At 38.4% G+C, this 22,856-nt stretch overlaps 2 protein-coding genes across 5 annotated transcripts in view; one reads left to right on the plus strand and one right to left on the minus strand.

The window, feature by feature from the left end:
* The first annotated feature begins 9,080 nt into the window (after window positions 1-9,080).
* Window positions 9,081-11,448, plus strand: LOC149819356 (ammonium transporter 1 member 1-like). The gene has a single exon (XM_089984976.1). The coding sequence runs from the start codon at window positions 9,377-9,379 to the stop codon at window positions 10,904-10,906; it is 1,530 nt and encodes a 509-aa protein (XP_089841102.1). The 5' UTR covers window positions 9,081-9,376; the 3' UTR covers window positions 10,907-11,448.
* Window positions 11,449-17,779: 6,331 nt separating this feature from the next.
* The window catches only part of LOC149819357 (uncharacterized), a 50,709-nt gene continuing 45,632 nt past the window's right edge, over window positions 17,780-22,856 (minus strand). For 3 of the 4 annotated variants that reach the window (XM_089985519.1, XM_089985521.1, XM_089985520.1), the window contains 3 exons: window positions 19,777-19,890; window positions 19,604-19,693; window positions 17,780-18,061 (listed from right to left, as the gene is read on the minus strand). In XM_089985519.1, coding sequence (XP_089841645.1) covers window positions 18,032-18,061; window positions 19,604-19,693; window positions 19,777-19,890 — 234 coding nt within the window. In that variant the 3' untranslated portion in view covers window positions 17,780-18,031. Of the gene's footprint in view, window positions 18,062-19,603; window positions 19,694-19,776; window positions 19,891-22,856 lie in introns of those variants that run through there. The other variant, XR_016427366.1, reaches the window with a different exon arrangement.

Raw genomic sequence — 22,856 nt, forward strand, 5'->3', positions numbered from 1 at the left:
AACTGTCAGATTTATGGCCTTTAATCTCATTTATCGCAAAACATTTTGGCCTCTCTAAAAGGTTATAAATATCTTCTATTTTTGTCTTTTGGATATCAGAATTTCTGACTCTCCAGTTTTCTCCTTTCTTTCTTCTCGGTTTGGCTTGCAGAGTTCATGTGTGGGAGAGGTCATCTGTTCTTGCGAAGCAGTGAATCTCTTGAGGTTCAAGCCTAGTTGTATCCTGGGAACTCAGTCGTAACAAAACCCTTTTTCGCATCTTCGGAATTTCCGGAGTGGGGCAATTGAAGTTCTAAAGATAGCGATCTTAAGAACGTGCCTCTAGGCTTGAATTCTCTTTTCTGAAATCCTGTTTTCACTAGGTTGGTATAACAATTTATTGTCATGATATATATCATATGGCACCTTATGAGATAACTGGAGCTTGATTGGTAATCAAAAGCATGTGCATGCGAATGGAGGAATTGCCTCGCCCTTCCACCAAAAAGTGGGGAGTTCCCAATTCCCATCCCATCCATCAACATTGCCTTACAAATTTTTTTTCAAGGACTCTAACCCTCAAATTATGTAAATTTTCAATAAGAAAAACTAAAATTCAGATTATATGATTACTTTCAATTACTTTCTGCCTAACATTATTCAGGCCTTTACTGTGGACAGAAAACTATGGCATTTCCATAAACAAAGGGGTGTACGTTATGGGCTTTCACTAGATTTTAATGCTCTTACTTCATAATTTTGGCATGTTCATAGTACTCTTTCTGTCTTGGGCATGCAGATTTGGATGTGATGTCAAACAAAAAACATAGTATAGATTGTAAGGGGGTACCTTTGACATGTTTTTTCCACTACATATATTTTTTTCTGAATTTATAACCCAATGACCTGGTCGCGCTGGCTCAGCCTGTCATACCTACCATCGCCATGCCGGCAGCATAAAACTCTGATGCTAGGACCCTGCCCCCGGGGCCTATGCTACGCGTTGGCTTGTGCAGAGGAGTGATGCCCATGATAATGAAACCTTGGCCCCAACCCACTACGCCAACCCCCTTGGGGCTTTTTCCACTATATTTATGATGTCTTTATATTTTTATGGGAATATTGTGAAACTCTTCTGCGGGTTGCCACTTGAGGACAACCATACTCACAAATCTCATTTTCGGCAAAAAACTCATGATAATTTTGACAATTTTGTTTTCTTTGAAAAATATTGGTGTATATAAAATTATCAAATATATATAATAGAGTGAACATATAAATAATAATAATAAATTAAGTTGATTTTTAATATGTCAATATCATTTTAAAATCATGTTAATATGTGATACTTTCAAATCAAACTACATTAATTCGAAAATATTGTGTTCGTAACAACAAAATAATGATGACCGAAAATATCTTAATGTTTTCTAACATCGGAGATACTTGTGACTATGAGGAAAACCCTCCTTGGCAACCCTAACAATGCTCGAGTTGTACTATCTGGTGAATTCTATCAATTCTTATCAACCCGATAAATTCTTGTCAACATAGGACACATATGATATATTTATATTTATATTTATTTTTGATAAACAAGATGGGGAATATCCCAGTTTATATATATATACACATGAAAATGGGTCGGTGCTAAACCCATTTGGTGCTAAATGGGGTTTTCAGCTTTTCCGGTGCTTTTTATGCGGTTCCGGTCATATAAATGTGTTGGGCATGGTCGATTTACTAAGAATTTACACCTGGATCATGTGTTTTCAATGAAAAAAATGATGTTTGGAGCCTTGAAATTTTACAAAGATTTTGGACAGTTGATTTTTTGAACTTTATAAAAACTCACCCATGTATTGGAATCAAATGCTTCAAGAGCTGATCCTCATAAAATCAAGTACATAGATCACATCTGCACGGTTAGAATTTAAAAATAAAATGAAAAAAGCCCAAAAACCCATTTAGAATGTGGTTTAGCACCAAATGGATTTAATTAGCACCGACCCATTACTCATGTATATATATATATATGTCATGTCAACTTATTGTGATCTATAAACTCTTTATTTACATAGATCGAATCTCCAAAAAAGAAGAAAATTAAAGAAGCATACGATCATGCTTGGCATGTTCTAGTTACTGCTTTTATGCATCAAAGTTGAATCCAAGGGAAAATTTGGTCATTTTTAAGCCACCCTTGTCTTCATGATTAAACCTAGCTACTAACATAACATATCGACTCCAATATGAAATTTGGCCCGTTTTAAAATTGAAATCACATATCATATATATTGACAATTATTAAACCTACCATCATAATAAATAAACCATGCTAGATCTTACAATTTGTAGATTTACACAAACAAGAGTGTATCACCAATTATATATATATATATATATATATATATATATATATATATATATATATATATATATATATATATATATATATATAGAGAGAGAGAGAGAGAGAGAGAGAGAGAGAGAGAGATGAAATTAAAGGCACATGATGTGTAGGAAACTCGCGGTGACCTTGTTCCCCTTAACTCGTTGAGGATACTCAATCTTGTTCTCTATCGCCAGCTAATGTGTCCTGATTGGATCTCATTTGTAAGAAGCCCAAATGATTGTATTAAGGATGTAAACGGATGGGACTCGATTTGGATCTAGGCATTATTGAATCTGACCAAATCAGATCTAGCCTAATCGGATTCAACTTCTGGTTCAGAGAGTTAGATGGGAAACAAGGCAATGTCCAACCTGGATCTTGTGAATTGGATTGTTTCAGATTCAGACGCAATTTTGCATACCAAATCACGACCCAATTATTAATCATGTCGACCTGATTTACTGAATTTGACTAATTGGATTCAAATTCAGACATCTATCTTATCCAAACCCGACTAACTGGCGTCCCTAATTATATATTACATCCCTACAAGAATTTTATTAAAAGCATGAGAGAATAAATATATTTCACAAGTTTCAGAGGCAGAATCTTTGGCTATTAATCTGGACATGTCTTGGATCCAATGCTGAATTTTTTAACCAGGGTTTCGTGGTGATTTTGTCTTGTGTATTAAAGTGTCGAAACTAATTAATTGTTTGTTTGTTTATTGTATGGCTGTGGTTTCTCTCTCTTGTGTTATATATATATATATATATATATATATATATATATATATATATATATATATATATATATATATATATAGAGAGAGAGAGAGAGAGTTGGTACATAGAGTCTAGTAGAAAACGTCATTTTTCCGCTTTTTTATAGATCTAACCTTATAGGTGTGATCTTTATAGTTTTTTTAGTATTAAACAGGTCTTGGATCATGTTTTTATAACATGTAAGTTGGTTTTCAAAAGGATTAAAAAATTAACAGCATACAATGTACCAAAATTTCATAACTCAAAAAAATATTAATTTAAATCAAATAAAAATGAACAAAGTATGATCAATAGCAAGCAAACCATGCTAAACACATTTATGACCAGACTGAGTGGATACAACTTGGACCTATGATTTGCCAACTAAATTGTACATACAGTAGACAGTAGCTTCTGTGCACACACAAACACAGATTATATATTGGGACCTAGAATATTCTGTGTGGATAGAATATACGAAATTTGTTGGCTGCTTGTGTTGAATCTGAGCTTTGTTAGTTGTCAGCCTAACGCATCATTTCTATTTAACTTTATCACGTTTCCCTTCATTGACTTCAGCTGAGTTTTTAATAACCACAACCGTTTGCCACAGTTGAATGAAAAATAAATATTGCTAGATACTTTCAACTTGATTGTGCCTTCAGCCGAGGTGAAAGAGAGAGATTCCATTGGACACCATGGCTATATATGTTCTTTTGAGAGAGAGAGAGAGAGAGAGAGAGAGAGAGATGTTTAGAGTTAATGAAGAAATAAAGATTAAAACACGGCTAAATTCTAGAGAGAGAGAGAGAGAGAGATGTTGAGAGTTTTGCTTTAATGAAGAAATAAATATTAAACCATGGGTAAGTTCTAGAGAGAGAGAGAGATCACATGTTTAGAGTTTTCCTTTGATGAAGAAATAAAGATTAAACCATGGATAAGTTCAAGGGAAAGAGATGACAGGTTTAGAATTTTTCCTTTTATGCAAAAATAAAGATTAAGCCATGACTAAGTTCTGGGGAGAGAGCTGACATGTTCAAAGCTTTGCTTTAATGAAGAAATAAATCTTGAAACACGAGTAAGTTCTAGAGAGAGAGAGAGAGAGACGACATGTTTAGCGTTTAATTGCGTGATGTCTTTGGCGTAGTAAGCAAGGTGAAACGATGCTAATTTGCCGTAAATAGTTTAATCAATAAACAAAGGCTAAACCGGAAAACTAGGCAACTTACCACAGGGCTTCAATCCCTATGCCATATGGAAAATGTTTGTCCGTACCTACCACCCCTACAAAACGGCTCGAACAACGGAGTTTCCCGTGTCTCGACGCTTAGGACACGTTTGGAATCAAGAAAAACTTTATAAGTTTTGATAGGATGATTTATCTAAAAAAAAATTTACTCGTTTGGGTAGAATGAGAAAAATAAAATGAGAGAGAGGAGGGAGTGGTGGTAGCGTGATGAATGGTGGTAAAAAATCATAGGGAAGGCAGTTTTCCGAATGGTGGTGGTGGTGGTGGTGATGATGGGAAGATGGTAGGTGGTGGTGGTGAGATGTGAGGAGAGTATAAATCACTATTTTCTTTTGTTAGGAAATATTCATGGAGGAATGTTTCCTATCAAAAAAATGTACTTTTTAAAAAAAAAAACTCAGCTAAAAAAGTCTCTCTTATTTTGAAAGGTTCGAAAAAAACATACAAATTTTTCAGTTTCCTATCTATTTCCCACTTCCAAACGTGCACTTAATGTTACTGGTCCATATTATAAGCATTTTGATTTTGGTCGGTTGGAATATGACGATTTGTGAGTCGTGAGGGAAGCAAATAAAATATAAATGTCTCAAAAATTGAACATGTTTCACTTTCCTAACCCTTCAATTTCTTTAGTTAAAGTTTACAACATGAACCAGTCATTATTATTCTCATGATTTTATAGGTATCATTGTATCAGAAAATAGCAATATTTCCCTTTCAACCTTCTCCATGAGGTAATAGAAAAAAAAATTAACCCTGCCTCTCAAGCCATAACTTAATAACTTCATTACCTTTAATCATAGGTGTGATAACACGTTATGACTCTTAATTAATGTTAAGTCTGTTCATTCAGGATCTTGACCATTAATTTAACCCAACCTTCTAAAAAAACAAAAACAAAAAATAAAACCTTGCTCTATATACAAATCACCTAGAGATTAAATTATTCCTCCATTTTTATAGTTGTGCTGCTTGTGCATCATTCGTGATGCAAATCATGAGGGCAGCATAACATGGGTTAGCTGACAGTCTTGTCAGCTATCAAATTCCTCATGAAGAAATTTAATAATCTTAGGGAGCCAGGACAAAATTGTTAAGAGGGTAACCCCTTGAAGGGTTAAAATTGATCTTATTTGGTTAGATATCCTATCCAATTCTAATTAACACTTGTTCCCTCTAATTAGTGGTGTCAATAAACCAGATTGTATCTGATATCCGACCGAATTTGATTCTGTTTAGTTGCATTTAGTAAGTCAAACAATATCCGATCATAATCGGATCGATGTGGATATGGTTTGGATTTTTTGCTGCCGAATTTGGTAAATATCTGAATTTGACAGATATCCAAATCCATTTACATATAGAAAAAGTGGATCTGGTATGATCTTCTCACCATCCGAATCCATTTAGCCAACGTCCATTAATCAAATATGATATTGGCCACATCTTATCCGAATCCGAACTGTTTACATCCCTAGCTTAAATAGACACTTTAATATGAATTCATATCATTTTTGGACTTATCCAACATGACTTTATACAAATTTGGATCCATAGCCACATCCTTTTTTTTTTTTGAAGTTTTCATTTGGATCAGGATCAAATCTAGATAACCATTTGTATCTTCAACATGGATAACCATAAAACCATTGGCTTCAGCTTTTTCTTTTTACCACGCATTCTCATAGCCAATGCAGATCTGGCTCAACTCTATTTCATTGGACCTATGCCAGATCCGCATTCAAATTATGTTCTAATAGTTAAAAAGTTTGATCCAGGCCAACCATGATCAAGGGTCGAACTCTACCCTGCCGTGACTTGGGATCCTCTAAATAAGGGTCTACCCGGCTACCATAGCAGTCTAACAAAGAAGGAATCCAGTTATCTTAGAGGACAAAAAACGAATATCTTGAGAGTTATAAAGTAATTTATACAGAAAGAACCCCCTTCGTTTCCTAATTCAAACAGGTATCACCTCTCTCTCTCTCTCTCAAAATCAACTAACTACCTGTTTGAATTAGGAAACGAAGGGGGTCCACTTTGAGTGCATATATATATATATATATATATATATATATATATATATATATATATATATATATATATATATATATATATATATATATAGAGAGAGAGAGAGAGAGAGAGAGAGAGAGAGAGAGAGTCTGACCATACATTTTTGAAGTCAAAGGGAAAAAGTGAGGTGGTCGAATATTCAAAAAGTTTACTCTGAATTTTTTTTCCAAATATAATAAATTATAATTCCAATGGTTGCATCATTACTGAAAACGAAATAATAAATATTAAAAAAAACATGCCCACTTATTTTTCAAACGTTTACTCTGCACTTTCTCCGCATATTTTCCAAATTTAGCAAACTATAATTTAGCAAATTTAGCTTCACATCTGCAATTGAAATAATAATTTAAAAATCGCAACCACTTATTTGCAATAATTCAATATCATTCCCACCAAGGCACCAACTTTTTTCACCAGTTACCGAAGCTAATACCCACTAAGCGAATACTGGATTGGATAATTGTGGAATAAAGAGGACATATGGTTTTGAATTGGAGATGGTACCTTGATTTAGCATGAAAAAAATGCAGGCATGTCTTTGAAATATGGAATAAAAGAGGTTAAGTAATTAAAAGATATGGTTGTGGCTCGGCTGGGGGGATAGCAGGCTGAGCCAGGCGCAACCAGGTCTTCATACTGGGTGCAGTTTCTTTGGGTTATAAATCAAAAATAAAAAAGTAATTGTCATCTGTTTTTGCTCCCTTTGGCCAAAATTCATTGAAGAAATGAATGGGGAGGATCTAGCCATGAGCTATGCTTGCCACTTCATCCATGAACAGCTCATTTTTGTTGATTTTCATTAATCGTCTAGTTGCACCAGTAGAGAAAACCACATAGTTTATTGCTTTAGGGTTGTCAATAGATCTAATTTTGCCAATATCTAATCTGGTAAGATGAAACCATATCTGATTATAATTGGATGCAGATATGGTTTTGATTTTGTTGCCGCCTAACCAGATGGGTATCCGGATTTGATGGATATCTGAATCCTATTACATGTAAAAAGCAGATTTGGTATGAGCTTTTCACCATTTAAGTCTGAATCTGAAACTGAATCTGAATTTGAATATGTTTAAGCCATTAGTAGGATCTAGTATTGGCCACATCCAACCCCAATCCAAACCTTTTATATCCCTGCTAGACTCTAGTGCTACAACTGATTCAATGAACCATATCCACTAGCATCCATAAAAATACCAACCTCAGATTGTGAATCAGTATCTGCCATAAAAATATAATATAATATAATTACAAACGAGACATATTTATCAATACACATGAAAGCTGTCCAAGTTCGTGATGTCCTCACTTACCACTTACAGAAGTAGCAGGTTATAGGAACTTGGGCACGCTTCAAACAGCATCAACCGTATCCCTAACACTAACCAACTCTAGCCAAACCTCCTCCAACACCACCCAAAAAGGAGAAATTTTGGCAATTTAGGAAAAGTTAAAGCATCCCCTGCCCCCAGAAAAGGCAAGGCAAGGAAAAGTTAGGAATAATAAGTCAAGATGGACGCCTTATTGAATTATCAATAACTCCAATTAACAGTGGCGAGAGAAGGAAATAAAAGAGCATCACAATCTTGACTGAAAGAAGTGATACGATTCTAAAAGAATAAGAGTTGTTGAGGGAATGGAGGCACTTTGATGTAATACCAGAGGACTAAATTTAATAAAAAATGCTATATTACCTTACTCTTATGCACAAAAACGGAAGAAAAGTAAAAAAAATGAAAAACAAGAAATAACTCATTTTAATATTTTGAAATCAACTTCAATTGTCGACTCTCTAATCTCTCCCTCCTCACAAATATTTATAGAAAAATAAAACCCTAACCCTACAATGGATCTTGGATAAGATTCTAATACAAAAGCAAACCCAAAACAAAAATTTAAAATCCTAAATACTAATTACAGAATAAACCATCACTGCTCTCTTCAGTGTCGCACTCAATGAACAACAAGGTCTCAGTGAATCTTTCTTCTCTGATACTAATTTGTCACGAGCATAAAAATTTTTGCAAACTCGCAACACATTAGACTGCTCAATCTTGCCAAAGGTTGCGCACCAACACTTTTCTATGTGTTAAATCATTTCATTAGCCCTACACACCACCATGTGCGCTGCTGCCTAGCGAAAGTTGATCAACTGCATCTTCAAATGCGTATTCTATTTAGTCCATGTCACTTAGTGCATAGCTGTCACATACCAATTATCACTTCTGAAAAAAGCACAAACTTGCATTAACATTGTACGTTATGGTGTGTATTATGATTTTATGTACACGATACAACAAAACCTCGTCACTGAAAGAATAAGACATTGCGACTCCAGTTCGAAGACTAGTTGATAATTTAACACCATAGCGAAGAGCACTACTCAAACTCATTCACTGACGCCTAGGCATTCTATCGTCTAGTCTCGAGTTATCATACTCGGTTGGAATCACCTAAGGTGATCCTTGAGAGAATTAGCTATAACCCACTGCATCCAAAGGGTACGCTTAAAAAACTTTTGCAAGTCAAAAGATCCTTACCGATCAGCATATCGGCGTTTCTAGGCTTGATGTATTTTTCACTGAGTTCGATTTCTAAAACTGAATACGAGACAATTTTGGTATATTTCAATAAAACCCCAATTAATAAAAAATGATACACGCATGCTACTCACTCTCTCGTTTCTCGCTCTTTTTTTTTTTCTTTCTTTCTACAAGATGTGAATCGCCTAGCTGCAAGATTTTGACCATCTCGGTCTATTTATACACACGAGAATCAGCACTGTGGGACAAATATTTCCATCCCCCCGAAGAAAACCCAATTCCCCAAATCTCTCACTCTCTCTTCTTCCTATCTGTGGCCTCTGGTTGAGTTGGGCCTAAGGGAAGGGAGACGGACTTGCAGCCAGCGATGGCGAACCTGACCTGCTCAGCGCAATACCTGGGGCCGCTGCTGGGCGGCTCGGCGAACGCGAGCGAGGCGGCTGACTTCATCTGCAGCCGCTTCCAGAACGCCGCCGACCAGTTCACGGCGACCACCTTCGCCGTGAACAACACCTACCTCCTCTTCTCCGCCTACCTCGTCTTCTCTATGCAACTCGGCTTTGCCATGCTGTGCGCCGGCTCCGTCCGAGCCAAGAACACCATGAACATCATGCTCACCAACGTCCTGGACGCCGCCACGGGCGGAGTCTTCTACTACCTCTTCGGCTTCGCCTTCGCCTTCGGCTTCCCAGGAAATGGCTTCATCGGAAAGCACTACTTCGGCCTCAAGGGCTTCCCGAGCTCCACCTACGACTACAGCAACTTCCTCTACCAGTGGGCCTTCGCCATCGCCGCCGCCGGCATCACCAGCGGCTCTATCGCCGAGCGCACCCAGTTCGTCGCGTACCTCATCTACTCCGCCTTCCTCACCGGCTTCGTCTACCCCGTCGTCTCCCACTGGTTCTGGTCCAACGACGGCTGGGGCAGCCCCTTCAACGCCTCCAACCTCCTCTTCGGCACCGGCGCCATCGACTTCGCTGGCTCCGGCGTCGTCCACCTCGTCGGCGGCGTTACCGGCCTCTGGGGGGCCCTCATCGAGGGCCCCCGCATCGGCCGCTTCGACCACGGCGGCCGCTCCGTCGCCCTCCGCGGCCACAGCGCCTCCCTCGTTGTCCTCGGCACCTTCCTCCTATGGTTCGGGTGGTACGGCTTCAACCCCGGATCCTTCAACACCATCCTCGTCCAGTACTCCGCCGGCGGCTTCTACGGCCAGTGGAGCGCCGTCGGCCGCACCGCTCTCACCACCACCCTGGCCGGATGCACTGCCGCCCTCACCACTCTCTTCGGCAAGCGCCTCCTCTCCGGTCACTGGAACGTTGTTGATGTCTGCAACGGACTGCTCGGCGGCTTCGCCGCCATTACCTCCGGTTGTTCCGTCGTCGAGCCGTGGGCCGCCATCATCTGCGGCTTCGTCGCCTCGTGGGTGCTGATCGGCTGCAACAAGCTCGCCGCCTGGGCCAAGTACGACGACCCGCTCGAGGCGGCGCAGCTCCATGGTGGCTGCGGCACATGGGGCCTCATCTTCACGGGGCTCTTCGCCACCAAAAAGTACGTCAACGAGGTCTACTCAAACAAGGCCGATCGCCCCTACGGCCTCTTCATGGGCGGAGACGGCAAGCTCCTAGCCGCAAACCTCATCCAGATCGTGACAATCATCGGGTGGGTGAGCGCCACCATGGGACCCCTCTTCTTCATCCTTCACAAGCTCTGCCTGCTCAGGATCTCTACAGAGGACGAGCTCGAGGGGATGGACAAGACCCGCCACGGAGGGCTGGCCTACGCCTGGCACGACGACGGCGACGGTGGCTCCGGCAACGGCTTCATGACGACGCCGCCCTTCCGGGTTGGCGATAGGTCGCCCGCCACCGTCAAGAAAGATAACAACAATGAAGTCTAAGTCAACCAAAACTCTTTCTCTCTCTCTCTCTCTCTTCCTTTTCAGTGCCCTTCTGTGATTTGGGAGGTAGTGATTTGTGAATTATGGGTAAATTTTTTTTACTTTTTTTTGTAATCTTTTTGTTTTGTTTTTTGTCCCTCTTGCTTGTTTTTCCTCGTGTTTGCGTTGGAGGAAGGAATGAGGTTTGATGGGCCAATCTCTCTCCCTCTCTCTCTCTCTCTCCATACCCTTGTTTGTTTGTTTCTCCTCGTGCTCGTGATGGAGGGGAATTTGATGGCTTGTTTGGTGATGGGCAGGATGGGAATGTGGGGTTTCATGGGATAGAAACCACAGAATTCTGATCCTTCTTGTCAGGGAAAATGAGGGCTGTGACATATGGGGGGAAAGGAAATGGGTGAGGGTTCTTGATCTCTGTGTTCGTTCTCTTGTGAGTGGTGGGGTACCCTATTTTCCTGTTCGCTTGGAAAGGTGGGGCTTGTAAAATAAGAGGATTTTTACTGTACTGCTTTTCATATATCAATGCCATAAATTTTCACACGAAAGCGAAGCTTCTGTCTTCTTTCTCCTCCTTTTTGGAGTTTGTGGGTGGGTGGGTGGGTGAGTGTTTTCATTGTGGTGTGTACGCCTTTTCTTTTGTACGGTGAGAAGTTGGTGTTGACTCTGTCTGCGTAAGGGACAGGTCAACTTGACCAAGTTCTTGGAACCCTGTCTGGGTCCAATTTTGACAGGGTTTGGTAGGTACGGATCCAGGTTTGAATGAAAAGCTTTTTTTTTTTCATTCCATAGTTTGTCCATCGATCCAAATAATCAGAGTGATCACCCCTTCATGATAGGATGCTAGCTATGTCATATGGATACATGGATTCGACTGTGGTGATAAGGGAATACTGCCAATTTTAAGAAGTTTTTAATATAACTAGTATATAACGAAAGATAGTCAACATGAAGTATCCTTAGGATGTATGTCACTTTCCTAAATGCAGCTAATGGTTTCATTGTTATTGATTCACATGCGACTCGCTGTATAGAAATACATAGAAAAGAGAGAAAATAGTGAACTACACAAATGTCTGCCATAGTTAGGAGCCAAGCATGATCGACCGGAAGTTTTTTGGGTGTTCTTTATGAATCTGGACCCATCGATGTGTTTAGCATGATCAATTACATAAAAAAAACGATTCGTGGATGATCCAAGATTCCATTGCTATAATATCAAACATGTAAAATATATTTGTATGGTCAGATTTGACAAAAACATGAATAAAATTCGGAAACTCGATGGTCTTTTGGTAGGCACATGTTGGAGTAGGCAGCTATCCCCCACAAAAATTATAAATCAACCACTTATTGGGCTAACAAGTTTTGTGGCGCGCAGGTTAATCTAGATACTTTTGAAGCTGGATTTAATTGCTGGACCCGTGTTTTAGTTTCTTTAACCTAATCATTTAGAATCAATGTTATCAAAATTATCAAAATCTAATTGAATTGGCCTGAATTGATAGAATGGAAACGGCCCTTTTTCAATTCAATTTGAAGGCTGATTCAGCTGTATCAGGCCAAATGGGCCCTTATACTTTCTGAATCTGGTCCAAGTCAGCCTCTCTCTCTCTCTCTCTCTCTCTCTCTCTCTCTCTCTCTCTCTCTCTCTCTCTCTGTATATGTAGTCATTTGTTTAAATGCACTGATTAAAAAATGATTAGCTTCTATTTGATTTCAACTAGTTCGGCCTTATTTTGGAAGACCGATTCTGGCTCTCTGGGGGCAAGGGGCAAGCTCATGGAGTTTTATGCTGTCAGGACAACGACCCTAAGTACAGCAGGTAGAGCCAGCGAGGCTAGGTCTCAGATATTGAGAGTGGTTTCTCTGCGTAAACATCAAAAAAAGAAAAACAACATTGATTAGAATTCATGGTCGAACCCACATCAAACCGTGTGCGGACTGGTCAGCTTCTGTGTTTGCCAAAAGTATTGCTGTGGATGATCCATGTCCTAGCCTTGTTCACACCAGACTCAATTGAAGAGCTTCTAGATTATAGGCGGCTACTTTTGCAGATCTTGACTGGGTCTACATCTCTGGCTAGACCAGAAACGTTTTCTGAAACCATGACAGACACCAATATTGTCCCATCAACAAGCCATGTACTTTTGAGTCAATGGACCAGACAAAAGATGTCCACATTGAATTATGGTGTCCTTTAGCCTTCTCCAAATTTAACCTCAAGTGGTCCATCTAAAGTTTTCATTGGCACATTTTAACCATAGGTGGTCAAGAAGATGATGACCCACCAAAGGTCAGGCCAATGTCAGATCAAAAATCAAATTTCACAATGACCATCTTCCAAGAAAGCAAGGAAAAGTCAAGAAATGAACGGCTCTCTGCTTTATTTTTACTCATCCATGATAGTGACCATGGAATCTTAAAAGAAGTTATGACATCTAGCATTAATTAGAATATTGTTAAGGAAAAAAAGGGAAGAGGTCCCCATGATCTCCACCTTCAGTGAACCATGACAGAAACACAAAAACATGCTGTAATATATGTATCTTGAATATATTCTTGCAAACCAGCAAATTTTTCCTGACATTGATTTGAAGAATTTCTAGTTCACAAAAAAAAACTACACTTAGAAAAGAGTTGTTGATAGATTAGGAGGCCAGCTTGTTAGGTGGATGAGGTAATTCAATGCAATTTGGTGGCATAATTCAATGCAGGACTCCTATTTATGAATGCACCAGTTTGGTTCCAATTCATATGCAAGCTATAACCAGCATCCAAACACAAGACTTTCTAATACTTCATGGATTTCCTTTAGGGTGCGTTTGATCGCCGAGGATCTGACATCTGAGAACCGATGGTCAGATCTGATATGCAGCCCATGCCGGATCTCTGGTTTTGCAAACAGAAGATCGTAAACCCTTCAGTTTGAGATTATCAAAAGATTGTGGCCCCTGAGGGGGGTCACTAGTCAAAGATGTGTATTAGATATCTTATCCCTGGCAATCAAATGCATCTATTTGTTTTATGTAAATTTTATGAGAAATTGCAATACCTCAGTTTCACATGAAACAAACATCAAATCATCCTATTCGGAAAGTGTTCTGCTGGCACAAGTGAACTCCAAATTTTTTTCATCACCTACCACTTTTTATAAGTAAATCCTTTCATACCTCGCTTGTAAAGGCATTCTCATGAAAAAGCTGAACTGACAGGACTTTTTAGAGATCTGTGTTCATTCCCACGAAAGACCTTTCCTTTCCATGGGAACGAAACAAGCATGCCCATAGTGCTGCTTATCAACAAAGTAAAACTTCGTACTCTCTTTCTGACCTGAATCCTGCTGCAACTCTCTCTCTCTCATATAGCTTAATTTCTAAGTGTAAACAATATAACAAGTCTTAGAATGCTTATTACTTTTTTTTGTACCAAATGAGGCAAATTTGAGGATGTCACATAGTTACTGGGATGCGATTCCTAATGAACTATACGAGGACAATAAGGGTAGCCATTGGATCAGGCCAGGCCAGCCTGCCGAGGCCTATTAAGACCCAACAGGCTCGACCCAAACCCAGGCGACCCAAAGCCTGATCCAACTCTTGTTGGGTACTCGGTTTCAAGCCAGCCAGGTCCAAGACTTATCAAGTTGGGTACAGGTGAGATGGGTCAGGCCCTTTAAGCCCAACCAGTTAACGGGCCGGGCTGGGCTCCATTTGCAATCATGTTTTAGCCCAAACCACGCCCGGCCGGTTTACTAGTTGGGTCAAGTCAAACCCAATCCTTGTTGGGCTTGGGCTTCAAGTGGCAGCCCAACCACGCCATTTCTGACCAGGTACTTGAGAGCCTGTCGCGGGTTCCTGGCCCATTGCCTACCCTTAATATTGTTGAGGTGTTTTTCATTTTTTGGATGAAATACTATAATGAGGACCCAAAATTTATCAATATCCGATATTAGTGAATAGCATATAATATTGTAGAATTGGTTTCCGGGTTCTCATGGAACAACCCATCCTACCAAAAGGCTAACAGCATAATATATATAGATAAAAAGGAATTTTCATTATCATCCTTACAATGCCCTAGTTGCTAAATTCCCTGAAATTTGGCATCTTTTTTATCTCGTTTTCTTTTTCTAGTCAAGCTTGATAGTAGACCTCTAATCCGAATAGCGATCCGGGATTTCAAGTAGCAACTTTGAATCAATTCCTTCTTTGCATAAGCTGACTTTAAATCTACTGTAATAAGTTATTTTCTTGTATTCTTTTCTTGTCTAATTCTTTCCTTGCTTAAAAGAGGGAGCAAAGCTACCTACAAAGAAAGTAACAATTGAGGGAGCTGACCCATTTAGAATGAACGACGATAAAGATTAAACTCAATAGGAAACTGTCATTCCAGTGCCTAAGTGAGATAGTATGAGAAATCACCCCTACTCTCTCACCAATACAATACCTTTTGAAAAGGGCAGGCTAACAAATCAATACCCTTTTCAAAAGAAGTAGCTAATTATTCCTTACACTTTTAAAAAGGTAAGAACAACAATAAAGCACTCTTTGTTCACCTAAGGTAGAAATAAAAGATATACCTTTTAACATATTGGTTTTTTCTTCCTTCCTGCCAACAACAATAGTAGCTCATTAACCTTTAGGTTAAAAAACAACTCAATCACCCTTCATAGCTTAGACCTAGTCGTAGTATGAGGGCCCTCACCATCTCTGATTCTCCTCCCGAAAGATTGTAAGGGGGTTTTCAATCTCCGGTATGGTTGGTGAATCAATGATGAGACATCAAAGGTTTAAAAAAAAGAAAAAGGATTAAATAGCGGCAGTTGTGTAGCTAACTGTCGCTACATATTTAATTATGTATAGTGGCAATCGTAATCGCCACTATATGACAAGTTTAGTGGCACTTGAAATCACCACTATTGAATTTTTACTATACATTTCCACTATTTCTCACTAGTGGCAATCTCTAAAATGGCACTTGTAAAGCTACTATAAACTCTGTTGTGGCAGTTACAATTTTCCCTATAAACAATCAGTGGCTTGATAAATGATAGCATTTTTAAGTTTTTAGTGGCAGTTTTGGCTGCCGCTAAAGATCTCTTTCCTTGTCCAACATAATACATTGTTTATTTTCGAAGGACAGAGTTATATTGCCTCTTGCAAAATTCTTAGTGGGCCCAATATATAATGGCAGTTACAATTGCCAATGTTTGACCTATAGTGACTGTAGCACATGAGTCATGACCAGTTGCAATTTCCACTTGAGAAAATTAGGGACATTCCCACTTGCCACTATTTGTCCCTATAAGCAATTAGTTATTACTAGGGGTGTCAATGGGTTGGGTTTGACCCGGACCCGACCCGTACCATACCCTATAGTTTCAGGGTTTCTTAATAAACAAAAAGGTCCGATTAGAATCTGGGTCAGACACGAAGGGTCAGATTAATAGATGGAGTTGGGTATGGTTTGTGAAATTTCATACCAGACCTGGGCCCGACCTAAGTTCCGAATAATATCCATAATTTTTCAATGTAAAAAAGATTTAAAAATATTATTTTACCATGTATGGTCCAGGTCTGGTTCATGGAATCCTTATAGGATCCGGGTATGGTTTCTCTTATGACGAGTCTGATTAGACCCAGGTCTAGACCCAATACCATCATCTCAAATCAGGTCTGGGTTTGGTTCCACCTGGATCCAAACAAAACCCAACCCATTGACACCCTTAGTAATTACCACTAACACTACAGTAGTAACTTGTAATTACTAGACCCTATAGTGGCAGTTACAATTGCCGCTATAGGTACCCCTGAAGTTGTTTACTGTCAAATCGGCCCCACACTAAAGGCCTCTTTTTTTTCTTAGATTGCACAAAATGTTGTTTTGCATAAAAAGTGTAAAATAATGAAAGCACAGCCGCAGTTGTTACCACCGCTACAGAATTCTTAGTGGGACCTATAGAATGGCAGTTAAAGTTGCCACTATTTGAACTTAGTGGCATTTGCAATTGCCACTGTACTGCAATTCCTACTTAAAAACATAAGATGGCAAGAAGCAAGTAATGAGGCCCCAAACACGGGTATAGCAATGTAATATTGCCACTAAAAATCTATTGTGGCCATTTTTTTTTATGAAGTGCCACTATAGCACACGCTTTTTGCTGAACACTATTGCACCTGTAGCTCGAAAATCTGCCACTGCACCCAATGCTGACTGGCTTTTGGTGCAGTTGCCAGTCGCCAAACAGTGGCTGTTTACGATGTCTATGGTGGCAGTTTCTACCACCACTATAGACTGTACAGGTGGCTTTAATCGGGACGCCATTCATCCTCGCGCAAAAACTGTGAGCCCCATTCATGAACCATGCATAAAACCGCATGCGGTTATTCTCGCTCCAATATTTTCTTGTGTGAGCGCGGATAAGCAAGAGATCTGAAACTTCTTGTTTGCTCCATGAACAGGATCGATAAGCAATAGAACTGAAACTTTATAGAATTTGGCAAACCAAAACTATATCCAAATCATCAAATGCTGATATGGTTTTTGACTTTTTGCAACCGAATCTGATGGATATCTGAAATTGACGGACATGTGAATCTGATTACATGTAATAAACTCGATTTTATGAGTTTTTCACCATCCTTATCAAAATTAGAATGGATTCAGCCAACATCCAACCCGAATCCGAATTATGCCTTACATTCTGAATATTCTGCATTGTTGATTTTGTACGCCCTATGCCAAACGCGTGGCCAGCTTCCATCACAAGTGTGCACACCGTTTCGACATGGCAAAATGAAAAACGTCTTGCTTCGAGAACTTATGCCATGAAAATGCTAGCCCAGTGATGTACCTTACAAATCTACCATGTCAAAATTTTGCAATATATTCCTTCAGCATAAATCTTAGCGGGCATTGCGCGCGTGCTCACCCCAGTATTATACATTAGTAGAAGAGGCAACCGTACAAGAAACAGTTAACTTGTTACACACAAGAAACATACATAGGCTATAAATATGATGAACATGGATGGGTGGCATCGCTCTGTGGTGTCCCGCTGCAAAGATGACAAGGACTGCATTCAAGATGAGCATCACACGGTCTAGTTGGCAGAAGCAGAAAAGAAGTTCAGCATTCCAATGCAGCATACGTCTGCACCTGTCAAAAACATATTGTGGGGGTGAGTTCACAGATAGCACCATTACATCCCCCATCTCATTCACAACAAAATTTACAAGTGAGTGAACCTAATCACAAAATGAACAAGCTAAGAACAAGATAGCAACTGCTGTAGCAAATTAAGGTATCTGTATATGCACCAACTCTCTCAAGCTGACTAGTTGGATGCTATAAAAGAAAAAAATTTAAAACAAGTGTATGCATGAAATGAAAAATCTTGAAAGTAAATCTTTATCACATGGTCCAAGAAGCTACAATTGATTCATAGCTGATCACTCAGAGCTTCGTTCTCCAAAAACTACAATCTTGTTTATTTTTTTGCTCTTCGTGTGGTAACACAACAGGACAATGATCAAGACCACCTCTTCCATGCCACAATTGGCATGGAACGCTTTACAGGGCCTGACTTGGATCCATTGGCTTTTGAGGAAAATACTTCAGAAGAGTAAATATCGATTTTAGATTTAGGCCAGAAGCTTCCCTTTCGGCTTTTGCTTATTCTGGACTCGAAGATATATTTTGTGGTTGTCCATTTTTTTCCTTAAAATTACAAGTACCTTGATATTTTTTTTAGTTATATATGCATATTTCATAAAACTCTTCTATGATCAATTAAGGAGGTATAACATCAACATAAACAATAGATAAACTGTGGGTGCATTCTGTCTGAATATCTAGTTTTCAAGGCACAGTGTATGCAACACCCTGTGCCCCAGTCTGACACCAACATTCATATCGGTGTCCAAGTAACACAGTCCAGCCCCATATATAGAGCAAGTCTGACACCAACATTCATATGACTTGTGTGCTTTCTTGTCCAGACTAAAGATGTAAGCATCTTTCCTCTTATCCAGTCCTACCAAACAAGTCATCCTCTAAGATCCAGCTCCATAGATTTGTGGACTTCTCACCACATGGCAGAGGTATTGTGAGCCCAAATTCTGGAGGTGAAAAAGATCAACGCTCTGCCTTCATATTATCCTCAAGACTGCTACCAAAGAACCCAATCCCATTCCCTTTAACAGTCACCAAGTTAAATTTGTTCAGGTAAATTCGAAACCCTAAAATGTAAAACATGCCTACATGTTTTCACCATAGCCCTCTCAAGCTCCAGCCATAGACAATAAGCGGATTACAAGCAAATATAATCATACTATATAATCCACCATCCCCCAATGTCTACCAACCTATTATTGATAATAGCAAACGTGTAATCACATACCACATAGTAGTGTGTATTGTACATATAAAATATGTACTCTGTTCCACCATTACAGCAATACTGCCAACTATTCAGTAAAGAGCATGCAGCATGACTGTTGCACTTGAGCTTCATCTGATAAAAAATTGGTCTACCTGAGTATTACAGCTTAACCAACTGACAAAAGCCCAAAAAAAAAAAAAAGATCTCATCGATGCAAACATTATTGATGAATCAGAGAATGAGATGACGGCCAATAATAATTCAAAAAGAGCTAATGCAAGGAATGAAATTATTGTGCAACTTTTCTTCCATTGTACCTCAAGAATATTTTTGTCCAGAAAAAAACCAGGGCCCATACAATTTGCACTGTTGGAACCATCATAATGTAAGATCCGAAGCTTCCCTTCCTGCACAATGAAAACAAGTGGAGTTATCAGGAAAACATAATCAGAACCTCGAAGGTCATATGAGCAGGATGAGTATTTCTTGCCTTAGTTCCATATACAAGACCACCCCCAACTACTGGGTGAAAGCAAGCAACATTAACTTCATCTTCAGCGCTGGGAAGGATGCTGACAAGCTCCATGTCTGAAACTTTATAGACCTGACATTTTAAAGGACAACATTCACATCTTCAAAAGCCAAAAAAGGTGCAGATATATTATAAGGAAATAAATGTTTTTCATTGTCAAGAAATATTAACAGAATATTCATCTCCACTACAGGTTATAATTGTTAAAATGTAAAATATAAAGTGTAACATATATATATATATATATTACATTATATTATTATTATATTTTTTTATTTTCTTATTTTTGCTTTTTATATATACCTAGTTCCATTTGAACTAGATATATAATCTAGTCAAGTTCTTGTTAGAACTTTACTAGGCTATAGTCGTTGGACTCTAGTCCAACAGCTATAATAAGAGCCGTTGGACTAGAGCCAATGACTCTTTTTGGGAGAGCTCAAAGTGAGCTCTCCCCTCTTCATTCTTCTTGTATAAATAGGGGTGAACCCCTCCATTGCATGTATTCAATGCTTCTTAAGCATTTTGGTTATTAATAAAGATTTTTTTTATTGTTGTGTTCTTCCTTTTATACCCTTTTATGCGTTTTGCTTGAAGTGTCTTTTAGACACTCTTTTGGTGGATTCAAGTGCTTTTATGGAATACCACTATTTCATTACATAGTATCAGAGCCGTGGAGATCTTAGATCATGAAAAGCTTCTGCCTCGTTTTTTGTGCCACTTGCAAAGGGTGTTTTATCACCTAGTTCTTGGCTTAAGAAGATTAGTTTGAAGAATGAGGCTATTGAAAAAAAAAATTGCTACAAATATTTGTATTATCTATCATCTCTCCTATACTTTTATCTCTTCTTTTCTCTCTTCTTTCATCTTTTTCTCTCTCACCCTTATAAAAAATGGAATAAGATCACCATCATACCCATGACGCTAAATGATACTAGTTATATAATGTGGGTTTCGATTATGAAGCACCACATTTGGGAAAAAGGGTTACGGGGTATAGTGGATAGTTTCGATTTAGAACCTAAACTATCTCTTATCAAAATAGAGGGTGATAAAGAAGTTCCTCTAATAAAAGAGGAGAAGAGCAAAGCGTTAGCCACTTATGTAAAGAAATGGAAAGAGTGGAGAATAGGGTATGCAAAAATTATGCCATAGCTAATTAATAACATAGACATTAAAAAATGCTCTAGTCTTATCAAGTTCGAACATGCCGATAAGGCTTGATAATACCTTAAAAATGTGTATTTCCTTAAAGATATTGCACATGTGTGCAATTTACAAGACAATGTTCGAACAATGACTCAAAAAGAGAAAACCATTTGGAAATATTACAATAAGTTGTCCGAACTTTGGGAAGAATTGGCTCTTTTAGAGCCACACAATGGCATTGTCCCGAAAACATTGAGCTCCGTAAAAAACAACTTGACATGGAACATTTTTATCAATTTGTAAACGGTTTAAGACCGAAATTCGAGTCGACTAAATCGGCTTTCTTCATCGAGGAAAAATTCTCTCTATCGTCGATACTATAGAGGAACTAACTATGGAGGAAAACAGAATTAGAAAGAATACTCCAAAACCATAAGATGATTTTGTTCTAGTTGTATCTAGACCGGGTAATCATTTACGCTCTTACAAGGCACCTAATTTCAATAGACAAAATGGTGACTTTGATAGAAAAAAGTTATTTGCCACCAACACTATAGGCCTCAGTGTCATAAACTTAGAGAGTTGCGACATTTGGATCGAAACCCAAAGATCAAGATGCACTAGTTTTTATGGCTCAATTAATGGAGATTCTCCAACCCCTTATCAAAGGAGCTTCCTCCTCATCTGAAGCCTCAACAGGAGCATATGTTTCATCCTTCTCCTATCCAGGTAACTTTTCATGGCTTCTTGACTCTGGTGCTGCTTTTCATATGACCCCAAATAACAATAGCTTATCTGAATGTTTCAAAAATAAGTCAAATGTGTCAAAAGTTTACAGCTAATGGAACCTCTCTTGAAATAAAAGGAATAGAAAAATTTGAAAAAAATCCATAAAACTAAGAAATTTTTTATTCTAGAAGTTAGATATATTCCTAAACTAAATTTAAATCTTTATTTGTCTCTCAAATATCTTATCACGGATGTAATGTCTCATTTTCTTCTCATGGTTGTTGGGTACAGGATCTTCAGTCAAGAAAGCCGATTGGGGAAGGCCACAGAGAATGAGGACTCTATTACATAGATTTTTGGAATTGTCTAAGATATCTTTTTGTTATAATATTCAAAAAATAGAGTTGGATTTGTGACACAAAACACTTGGTCACCCTCATATGGCCAAAATCCAACATTTTCTAAGTTTAGAAAAATTTTGTAATTATGAGAATTTCACTTGTAAAGATTGTATTCTTGGCAAAATGAAAAAATTACCATTTCATGATTGAACCTTTGTTTCTTCCAGACCACTTGAATTAGTATATTCGGATGTTTAGGGTCCTACACCAATTATTTCAAAAGGTTGATTTGCATATTATGTCAGCTCTGTCGATGATTTTTCTAGACATACATGGATTTATTTTCTTAAACATAAATCTGAAGTCTTTTCGTACTTTCAAATATTTCATAATATGGTTAAAAACAAGTTTCAAAATGATATTTCTATTTTTTGCACAAATTTAGGGGGAGAATTTATGTTCAAAGAATTCAAAGATTATCATAATTTACATGGCATTACACATCAAAGGTTTTGTCCATACACACAACAAAATGAACTGGTTGAACGTAAACATCGACACATTGTGAAAACAACTAGGACATTATTAATAGCAAACCAAGTTTCAAAGGAGTTTTGGGCAGAAGCTGTAAAAGTATCTTCAACAAGATACTAATATCAAGACCTTAATATTCTTGATATTCAACCCACCACGAAAGCACAATAAGAACACTTTAGAACACTTGTGCACAAAAAGCACAACCCACAAATAACTCACAAATGCACAAAGGCATAAAAACAATGGAATCAATTTATTGAGAACTTGGGCTTTGACTCAAAG

This window comes from Nuphar pumila, chromosome 13 (assembly GCF_984573655.1).
Source record: "Nuphar pumila chromosome 13, dmNupPumi1.hap1.1, whole genome shotgun sequence".
Lineage (NCBI taxonomy): Eukaryota > Viridiplantae > Streptophyta > Magnoliopsida > Nymphaeales > Nymphaeaceae > Nuphar > Nuphar pumila.

Coding starts and splice junctions, on each gene's coding strand:
- LOC149819356 (XM_089984976.1), top strand. CDS start 9,377: ATGGCGAACCTGACCTGCTCAGCGCAATACCTGGGGCCGCTGCTGGGC.